The 10,991-nt window shown below is 44.5% G+C and overlaps 1 protein-coding gene and 1 non-coding gene across 2 annotated transcripts; one reads left to right on the top strand and one right to left on the bottom strand.

Moving 5' to 3' along the window:
• The first annotated feature begins 6 nt into the window (after positions 1-6).
• Positions 7-4,885, top strand: exosc9 (exosome component 9). Its single transcript, XM_060048176.1, has 11 exons — positions 7-381; positions 761-855; positions 1,045-1,164; positions 1,493-1,595; positions 2,012-2,149; positions 2,345-2,427; positions 2,755-2,887; positions 3,567-3,655; positions 3,976-4,122; positions 4,418-4,596; positions 4,685-4,885. The coding sequence occupies exons 1-11, from the start codon at positions 316-318 to the stop codon at positions 4,750-4,752; spliced, it is 1,221 nt and encodes a 406-aa protein (XP_059904159.1). The 5' UTR covers positions 7-315; the 3' UTR covers positions 4,753-4,885.
• A 1,036-nt stretch (positions 4,886-5,921) lies between these two features.
• On the bottom strand, positions 5,922-5,993 carry trnaq-cug (transfer RNA glutamine (anticodon CUG)). The gene has a single exon. It is a non-coding gene; the product is annotated as a tRNA-Gln (tRNA).
• Positions 5,994-10,991: the final 4,998 nt, after the last annotated feature.

Raw genomic sequence — 10,991 nt, 5'->3', positions numbered from 1 at the left:
CGCGCGTTGTCCGGCTGCTAACAAATAACTACTCCGTAAATAGTGAGATATCTGTTTTTAAAGTGTTAAAAATAACATTTGATACAACATACTGTTATATATAAGCGTTTTAAATTGTGTCAGCAACTTTTGTTTTGTCATGGCCATGAGGCTGTTTAATGTTCTTCCGGGTGAAGTTGGCACAACATTGACTGTGGCGTCGACACATGTTGGCAGAACGAGTATAACCTATCAATAAACGCTTTCAAACCCCTACCAGGGACTTGTGAATGCTCCAACTCCTGAATATATACCCATAGCTCCCCATTTTACACAATGAGAGACACACCGTTATCTAACTGTGAGCGGGATTTCCTGCTCAAAGCTATTGAGGAGAAAAAGGTAGGCACCCCAGTCTTAAGTTATATGAAGTGTGGGTTTTCCTCAGATGTCGGGCTTGATGCTCCATTTCCATGTGTCAATGGTGGTGGATGCTTAATTTCTATGTGTGTATAGTGGATGCTCCATTTCTATGGGTTTATGGTGTAATATGTATCCAGCTCTGTGTTTGTGATGGATGCTCCATTTCTATGTGTGTATGGTGGATGCTCTATTTTTATGTGTGTATGGTGAATGCTCCATTTCTATGTTTGTATGCTGGATGCTCCATCTCTATGTGTTTATCGTTGATTGCTCCATCTCTGTTTGTTTATGGTGGATGCTCTATTTCTATTAGTTTATGGTGGATCATTCTATTTCTGTGTGTTTTTTATGCTTACAGCGTTTGGATGGAAGGCAGACGTACGACTACAGAAACATCAAGATAACATTTGGAACTGACTATGGGTGCTGCTTTGTGGACTTGGGGAAGACGAGGTGAAAGATTAAGCTTTGATAATAATATTTGATGTTGCATTTATTTTTCGCTCTTCTAGGTACTCCCAAAATGCTTTTGTATGAGTGAGTCTGTGTCTGTGTGTCTAAGTCTAACTATATCATTACCGTCATGTTTTGGCCTATTTAATGACCCATTGTGCTGCTTTGTTTTCTATGTCCTGTGCACAGAGTCATGGCCCAGGTGTCGTGTGAACTCGTGACCCCGAAGGAGAGCAGGCCAAACGAGGGCATCATGTTCTTTAACTTAGAACTGTCCCCGATGGCCTCGCCAGCGTTTGAACTGGGCAGGTGAGAACCTAATCAAAGAGACCGACATAAACAGTACTTTGTGTTAGTTGAGTTGATTATCATACTTAACTGTATTTTGACAATAGATCCACTGCTATTGACTCGTACACACTGGATCCTACCGGTTTTAAAACAAACCTTTTGTTGAAACTAACCACCAATCTCTTGTGTATCTTGCTAAAAAGAGAAACGACAACATTAAGTGTAATTTTGTCCATGTTATTATGTTAGTCAAAACTTGAATTTAAGGATTTGTGTACTAGAATGGCTTAAGGCTGGCTGTGCTTTGTAAATCTGTAGTGAGATGGTAATGTCTGTGTTTGTATAGGTCATCTGAGCTCTTAGTGAAGCTGAACAGACAGTTGGAGAGATGCCTTAGGAACTCCAGATGCATCGACACTGAGTCCCTTTGTGTGGTGTCTGGAGAAAAGGTACGACACACACACGCACGCACGCACGCACGCACGCACGCACGCACGCACGCGCACCAGAGACTCCACAAAATCACCAGGAGTCACGACGGTGTTGTAGCAGCTTGGGTGTTCCACTCCAAGCTGCAAGGTCTTCAACCCACCTGTAGGCATCCTATAGCCATAGACAGTAAAAAAGTAGCTGAGACAGTAGAGGGGTTAGAAACCAATAAATGTAAATAGGCTATCCCTCTCAAAAAATGAAACCTTTATCACTTTCCCAGCGCCCCCCCCTGAGGTTGTGCGAACGCCCCCCGTTGAGAAACCATGCTATAGCAGGAGGCCAAATCCTTACCTCATCCTCATCATCCTCAACAAATCAACAACGGATAGCATTTAGGTGCTCTGATTCACGCCGTGCTGTCGTCTCTTCCCAGGTTTGGCAGATCAGAGTGGACGTTCACATGCTGAACCACGACGGCAACCTGATGGATGCCATCAGTATAGCCGCCATCGCTGCCCTCTCCCACTTCAAACGGCCTGATGTTGGCATCCAGGGGGACGTAGTGACAGTGGTGAGTGTGTGGGCTTTCAGTAAGAGTAGCCGTGTCTAGTAGGGACGGGTATGCTAACGCTGAAGCTAAAGGGAAGGTGCTGTAGTGATAAGGCTCAATGGCATGACGGCAAATGGAACGGAACCTCTTGTTGAGTTTCTAGTTGTTTCGACAGACTCTGGGTCTCTTTGTAACAAGGCTTCCTTCACTCCTCAGTATAGTGCCCAAGAGAGGGATCCGATCGCGCTCAGCATTTACCACATGCCCATCTGCGTCAGCTTCTCATTCTTCCAGCAGGGGTGAGTCAAATCAAACCATCCCTAAGAAGGCTTAAAGTGTGTGTGTGTGTGTGTGTGTGTGTGTGTGTTGTGTAAAATGTTTTCCTCATTCCCTCATGGCTCCTGTTATTAATACAGTTATGACCATCAATTATTACTATTTTATATTTGTCCTGTTTTTAAAGTTGCCATCTTGAAGATTTTCATGCAAACTAATGTCTGTTGAGACACTATCTAGCACCAAATGAGGGAACACGATGGACCATCAACTATCGCTTACCAAACTGTTGCAAGGCCTATTGCATTGCCACATCCATCATATACCCCCCGCGCCCCCCCGACCTCCAGGACCTACCTGCTGGTTGACCCTTGCGAGCGCGAGGAGCGGGTTATGGACGGCCTGCTGATGATCGCCATGAACAAACACCGAGAGATCTGCTCCATCCAGTCCAGCGGCGGCATCATGCTGCTCAAGGAACAGGCGAGTCAACGCGCCGTGACTCACTCCAGGCCCACTGACTCACTCCAGGCCCACTGACTCACTCCAGGCCCACTGACTCACTCCAGGCCCACTGACTCACTCCAGGCCCACTGACTCACTCCAGGCCCACTGACTCACTCCAGGCCCACTGACTCACTCCAGGCCCACTGACTCACTCCAGGCCCACTGACTCACTCCAGGCCCACTGACTCACTCCAGGCCCACTGACTCACTCAAGGCCATGACTCACTCTAGGCCATGACTCACTCTAGGCCATGACTCACTCTAGGCCATGACTCACCCTAGGCACCGTGACTCACTCTAGGCATCGTGACTCACCCTAGGCACCGTGACTCACTCTAGGCACCGTGACTCACTCCAGGCACCGTGACTCACTCTAGGCACCGTGACTCACTCCAGGCCATGTCTCACTCCAGGCACCGTGACTCACTCTAGGCCATGACTCACTCTAGGCACTGTGACTCACTCCAGGCCATGACTCACTCTAGGCACCGTGACTCACTCTAGGCCCCCTTACTCACTCTAGGCCTTGACTCACTCTAGGCCCCTTGACTCACTCCAGGCCATGACTCACAGTGGAATCCCTTCGATCCGTATGCCCCTATAGTCCTGTACCTTAAAACATGCTAACTTACTGTGTTTATTACGCAATACACAGGTTCTGCGATGCAGTAAGATCGCCAGCGTCAAAGTGTCAGAGATCACAGACCTGATCGCGAAGGCCTTGGAGAATGACAAGAAAGCCAGGTGGGTAGTATGAGGTTATTTTAGCCCTCCTCCACCTCCACCTCCTTTCCTCCACCTCCTCCCCCTCCTACTCCTTTCATCTCTCCTACGGACCAGGGCCAATAGCTCAGTTATGTCTATCCTCTCCTCCTCGTTTCCTCTCCAACATTGACCAGGGCGGATGGCTCATTGTTTTTTCTCTCCTCTTCTCCTCCTCCTCCTCCTCCTCCTCGTTTCCTCCTCCTCCTCCTCCTCCTCCTCCTCCTCCTCCTCCTCCTCCTCCTCTCTATTTGCTTTGATTTAAATATAACATCAATTTCGTTTTCCATCTATTCATCCAGGAAGGAGGGTCGTAAATGTGGCTTTGCAGAGTCTATGCCCCAGGAGCGAATCACGGCCCTGAAAAACTTAGAGACCACGGTGGAAATGACAGACCTCACCAAACAGGCCAGCGACATTGTGGAGGGTGTAGAGACATCGGCAGAGATGTATCCTTCCTGTGTGTGTGTGTGTGTGTGTGTGTGTGTGTGTGTGTGTGTGTGTGTGTGTGTGTGTGTGTGTGTGTGTGTGTGTGTGTGTGTGTGTGTGTGTGTGTGTGTGTGTGTGTCTTTAAAGGTTTGAAGGACTCCTTAAGTACTACTGCGTGCAAACTACTGCTACTGACAAGGGGGTAAAGTCAAAGTTAGGAAACACTGATGTTGTGGACACCGATTTTGTGTTTGATTTCGGTCAGTCCTCCTCACCCTATCAGCTGTCTTTGTGAACCTTAACGACCAATCCCAGGGCGCTCTCCCCTGTCGTGCCCGCCCCAGGCGTTGGCCAGGTCGGTGCAGGCCTTCAGAATGCTTGGGGGCTTGAAGATGAGGAGGACGACGACGAAGATGAGGAAGAGGAGGAAGATGGGGACGAACCAGAAGTGACCATTGTGGCAGAGAAGAGAGGCAACAAGAAAAAAGGAGAAAGTAAGTAAAATTTGACCTGTGTAACACGGTGTGTGTTGTTGTGTTGCAATGTGACTCTAACCATGTGTTCTCTTACTTTGCGTCGAAGGACCTGTGGTGATCATATCGGACAGTGAGGAGGAGGAAGTGGTTATTCTGAATCCAGAGTCGTCTTAAGTCACTGCTGCCGAGTGAGGCACCCAGTAAGAATCCTACTCACAGTGTGAGTCACTTATCACCGTCAAATATCCAGTTCCAAAATCTTTTTTTCACAACTTTGTTGCTAATAAAAACATCTGAATGAATGAAAGTCTCTGATTTATCGTCTATGATCTGCTACAGCAAGTTCTACCATTACATTACATTTAATTTCATTACATTTATTTAGTTTTTGTCCAAAGCGACTTCAAATAAGTGCATTCAAGATGCAACTCAAAGAGAGAGAGAATCATGCAAGCAAGCAACATCTAATTATATTTATTTCACTTTTTGTTTATCGTGGGCCAAGCGTTTGTCTGAACAGAGCAGTTTTCAGGCTGCAACAGAATATTTGTAGGGTTTCAGCTGTCCTGATGTCAGTAGGGAGCTCTTCTTTCTCTGTGGTCCTACCCATAGATTCCTCCTCTAGGGGACAGCATTGTGTAGGAAGAAACCAAAGAAAGGGTCCTCTGAATCAGATGTGAATGCTCCACTAAATCGCCAAAGGTCCTCAGAGCTTTCGTTGCAGAGCTGTTTCGGATGACCATCATTAGCCAAGGCTTTCTGTGTATAATGTGATACTCGTGACCTGATGAATGTTCAACCAACAAAACAAGCAAAGATTACTGAACTTTGTTATTGTTTCATTTCATTTCATTTATTTATTTATTTAAAGGACAGTGCCCATTGATCAACATTTCTGTAACTGTGCCAGTGTTAGCCAGCAGGCTAATTTTCAACTGTAGTCCTTTGGCAAGATGTTATACTAGGCACATGGTGGCTAAAAAAAAAGAACATTAAATCACACAGCAATTGATATACAACAATAAAACATAATGCCATAGGACTGGCTCCATTAAAACATTTAAACATAAGACATATAAACATACAGCCCTTAGGGGATCAATAAAGTAACCAACTATCCATCTAACTACAGGACAGCTAAAGTATAGAGCCAGACAAACATTAATGAATTATGAGAGGTGCTGTATAAAATGTTTCTGAAATAATAGTTTGAACGTTTTGGAATGGTATATTTGGGCCAGTTGTGGAGTAGTTGTCATCACATAACGTTTTGTCAAGCAATGCTGTGATAGCTTCCCGCAGTAAAGTATTCACCACTTGAGCTTCTGTCCTCCTCAAAATACAGGTTCTACCGAGATTTGAACTCGGATCGCTGGATTCAGAGTCCAGAGTGCTAACCATTACACCATAGAACCGATGGGAACTTTCGTCTGTAAGAATTTGAATAAATAACCAATATCAATGAACTTTTCATCAAGATGAGTATCCATTTTAAAACCAAATAAAAAATATTTATAAAGTTAAGATAATTTATTTACATATTCGTTCTGTTTTTATCTAAATTTGTCTATTCGTCATAGTCAACAAATATTCATATTCGCATATGACGGATTTTATACAATGATGTATATAAGAACGTTTTAATTGCAGATGCTGAGTTCTTCAAGGAAAGTGATCGAATCCAAAGGAATAGCTTTAAAGAGACTTTATTTAGTATAAAGTATTTTCGGTATGGTAAACTGATACTCTGAAGCAAAGAGAGATTGAAGATGTATCTAAGCACGTGCGAGTGTCTCCTAGCTGATCAAAAACATTAACCCATGTATGTCTAATAGCTGCCAAGAAGATTCTGAAGACATGCTCGATTTGTAGGCTGTTCCGGTCTGAACAGCGCGGTCCGGAAGTAGTGGGAGGAGCCGGTGATGTAACCCTCGGCTTTCTCGCCTGGTCTGTGGTGCTGCCTTCTGTGGCTAAAGTATTTATTGCAGCCTTCAGTAAGGTCTTGCTCCCCTTGTGGCTATGTATAGTATTTACGGCTTATATGTATGGTCCTACTCCCTAGTGGTTAAGTGAGGGAAATATAGCTTGTGTTCTTAAAATACGTAACACAGAGAAACAAGGATGGCTTCCAACATGGTGAGATACATTACAACCATCAAGATCATTGAAACCACAAAATGCTTGAAATGATGACATGGTGAGGGGAATAGTGCTGCTAGCTATAGCTTCCACAGCTGACTGGGTATTTATGGGGTGTTTATCTTGACGGGGGATCCAGCAGACTTCTAGAATATCTAGTCCAACCTGTGTTTCTGTCCAAGTGCGTGTGGAATGGGGTGACGTTAGAGCCATAGAGCGCAGGCTGCCCTAGGGGGTGGCACTGGGGGGGGGGGGGGGGGGAGTATACACAGACACACCTAAGACTGACATTATAAAGGTTAAGAAAGCTCAGATACATTGTTTTGACAGAGTTGGGCAGCAACCAAGAGGCCTTTGGTTGTTGCGCAACACATGTCCTGTTCAGGCTGCCGAGCATGAAAGGGGGTAGTCATGACAATTCCTCATGTACAAGTCATACAAGTGGAGGGGAGGAACACGTTCTAGGCTGCATCCATTTAGGGGCCGAACCTTGCAGTGAAGAGTAATTCACTGTACTCTGAATCAGTGATTCCTAACTTGGACGATACCCCCTTGTCCCTAGCAGTAGTTGGTTGAAGTAGTTGACTTGCCTTTGGGAGTCCTTCAAACCTTAAGGTTCAAAATGATGATATCAACGGCCAACAATGGTAGCCTGCAATCTCTCTCTCTCACACACACACACACACACACACACACACACACACACACACACACACACACACACACACACACACACACACACACACACACACACACACACAAACGCAGGCTTACAGCAGGGAGATTGAAGCTAGTTTAACACAAGTAAACCACTTGTGGTGGGAAAAATGCAGCATTTTGCAACACAGTCCCATGTGGTCAAGTCGCACCTATTAATTGCATAATTTCATAGCTTTTTCAAAAATGTAGTATGTGTGTGTTTTACTGGCTTAGAACCTAACCTTGAAAAGCTTACCAAAGAACATATCGCCCCCATACACACATCTAGTATGTATGTGTGAAGACTCTCAGGCATCACATGCAACGATACACAAGGCTACAGAATCAATGTGACTTTTTGTATCGGTATTTTGCGCAACAAGGCTGCCTTATCAAATGTATGATATGTGTCTGTGTGGCACATCTCTTAACCTGCCTGTACAGGTCTTCAAACAGAAGCAAGCAATAAAAACATGGGCTGCCAAGTCCCATAAAAAGAAATCCACGCAAAACAGAACTAGTCTGTGCCCTTATACTGCACTGACACAACTCAACATGTGTGACAACGTGACCCGATATCAAGACCAGGATCAAAGTAACTCAATACGATTTCCAACCCCTACACCACTACCCCCATCGCCCCCAACATCCCCAAGCCCAACGCCAGCCCCACCGCCCCCACCACCACCACCACCACCACCACCACCACCACCACCACCACCACCACCACCACCATGCAGAAAAGTTGACCGTCTGTGTCAGGTCTGTTCTGCACCCAAGGTCTGTGCTATGATCCTGGCTCCGGCTGTAGCTGACTCCTTGTGTCCAACTCGATTGGCTACTTCCTGCTGCGCCTAAAAGGATTTTTGAATTTTGAAACCTTCAACACCCATGGGGTCGTTGCTAACTAGCATGCATAGCTGAGTGGGACCGAAGCCTGTAGTAACTGCAGCGCAAAGACATCTGATAGAAGGCTTGTGCACACATCCATGAATTGCGCTCAATCTGTTTATATCTATCTCCTAAGTGCAAGCAAATACAAGTGAGTATAGAAGTGTAACAGCACCTTATGTACCCTTCAGGGATTCTTATGATTCTTGTATTATGTATTATATGTGCAGAAAGATAGAACTTCCATCTTTACTACTCTAGTATCTCTGAAGTGTGCCTACTATTCACCAATAACGTGTTTCTGATTAGCTGCCCTGCACTCTGTCCAGTGGCTTTCTTAGAAAGTTGATTCTGCAGAACTTGGGAGAGATGGAATGGGATTGTGTGCCTCGATTGTTCTCGGCCTTTGGGTCCTCGTAAAAAGCAGCAGCCTTATATCCACATGTTAAAGGAACATCATTATTAAAAAGGCTTGATGGAAGTATAAACCGATGTCCCAACAACACTGGCAATGCAGGGTCGTAAAGCTTAATGTCATCCAACGCGTACAGATCTATAGCATTAGACCTGTAATACTCTAGAGCTTTGGTTTGTTTGGCTCAAGGCTCATGCAGTTTCTAAACATACATCTCCAGCTCTGGCACAGAGCCATGGGCAAGAGAGGGGGAGACGTTTTTCTAGGAAAACACTCTGAGAATTCTAGTACATTCCTGTTGCGCCTAAAAGGAGTATTTGTGAATTTTGAGACCTTTCAACGCCCATGGGGTCATGGCTAGCTAGTATGCAAAGCTGAGTGAGACCGAAGCCTTTAGTAACTGCTCCCCAAAGACAGTTAAGCGTAAAAATATTCCCCCCCCTGTTCTGATAGAGGGCTTGTGCTCATTTCCACGAATTGTGCTAAATTCGCTTTTATCACTTTCTTCCTTATGCCTTGTTTTCTTTATATTGGATTCTGTGTCTCTGAGGTGTGATAACGTGTTTCTGATTAGCTGCTCTGTCCTGTTTTCTTAGAAATGTGATTCTGCTGCATCTGGAATATTTTATAGGCTATAGTTTGGGTTGTATTCTTTTGATTGTTCTCAGCCTGTTTGTCAGGCTTGTTAAAACCATTGACTGTATGACTCAATGTTAAAGGCACATGCATATTAAAAAGGATTAAGTTGCTATAATTTGCATAGTAATACTAATCTTCATCAACTGGATCCTAATGCCGGGGTCTCAGCCTGTTGTAACATGTCTGAAGGATAAGGGCTGTGTGTTTCAGCATATATTATCATAAATTATATCTATTTGAATAAACGACTGCACCCTTACCAGCATGAATGGAGGGTAAAGGTAGGAAGTTAGTTTGCAGAACAGGTTAAACCTGAGAAGATATGCATTTCACTGGAAGTTATAGTTATGTTGACTGATAAATTGGGATTTGAATTGGGAATAGACAAACGACTTAATGTACCGGTAATGATGTTATTATGTGTACTTATGTAGCACTCAAATAAACAACACAATGGTTTAACAATGTAACTTAAAATCTATATCCTAACCCTTTCCCATCACTCAACACTATTCTTGTCCCTATCAGTGTAATTGCAATAAATAATTCTACACTGAAATTATTTGGTGATTAAGTTGGAGACGAACTTGCAATGCACTCATAGGCCAAGATCAGTAAAGGTTTGATGAGAAAGCTTGATCATTTATTCAATTATTTGAACACCACCTTCAGCTTTTAACTTTGACTCGACATGACCTTTAACGGTATATAGTCCTTATGTTTACTCCAACTGCCCCCGCTATGAATACACAGCTGTACCATCTTCCCAATTATCACCTGTTGGTCCACTTGGATATCAATATGCTATGGTGCTTGCGCAAATCAATTTGGCTAGTGAAACTGTAACTTTAAACTTTCATTAATTATAGTCGCGTGACTCACAACAACCACATTCATCATCTCATCAACACTAGTAAAAAGTACTAGTACATACATTGGTTCCCCTCAACCAATGTATGCCATCGTTCAAATTGTGATGTTTCAAATAAACATGTTTTAACAGAGAAACATTCTCCCTATTGTGGCGTGTTACATTCCCCATTCCGATGCTGGCAACCACAGCTGGATATTTCCATATCCGAGAGCTGTGAGTAATGTCAACGTCGGTGACAGATGTACCTCCAAGCCAAGCTCTATGCCACACAAGCAAAGAGCATTCATTCTACCTACTGAAGAGAGGGTGTGTCAATTTAGGCCTCTACCGGTCCACTCTGTTCAATGCCCAGTGAAAAGGCTCATTCTATAATTCCTGAGGAACACAGAACGGCAGTTCGATGCCAACCCCAACCACCACAATCCTCTGAGGTCAAAGTCCGAGGCGATGTTGAGTATGCATACTTGTGGGACAGGGCGTCCAATCTCCCTTGTCAACAGAGTGAAGGCAGCAGGGTGCTGCCTTCATTCAATCACCCTGCCACAATCTTTGACATTCAATGGCTGTCGGCCTGTTTTCTTAAAGCAAGGTAACATTTAATATCTTGCAAAGACATCATGTTTACTCGTGTGGTCCACACAACAGTTGGCGGCATGTGTCTCAGGAGGAATAGCGTGTCAGCTGGAAGGTCTAGTGTCGAGGTGTCCCTGAGCAAGACAACTCCAGCCCGAACTTCTCCAGAAGAGCTGGCCGTCG

Source organism: Gadus macrocephalus, chromosome 3 (assembly GCF_031168955.1).
Source record: "Gadus macrocephalus chromosome 3, ASM3116895v1".
NCBI classification, from domain to species: domain Eukaryota; kingdom Metazoa; phylum Chordata; class Actinopteri; order Gadiformes; family Gadidae; genus Gadus; species Gadus macrocephalus.
This window is presented reverse-complemented; position numbering and strand designations above follow the sequence as displayed.

Excerpts from the sequence above, each read along its gene's own strand:
- exosc9 (XM_060048176.1), top strand. The coding sequence starts at position 316 with ATGAGAGACACACCGTTATCTAACTGTGAGCGGGATTTCCTGCTCAAA. Across the intron at positions 1,596-2,011 it reads GTGTGGTGTCTGGAGAAAAG|GTTTGGCAGATCAGAGTGGA; the intron begins GTACGACACACA and ends GTCTCTTCCCAG. Across the intron at positions 3,656-3,975 it reads GAGAATGACAAGAAAGCCAG|GAAGGAGGGTCGTAAATGTG; the intron begins GTGGGTAGTATG and ends CTATTCATCCAG.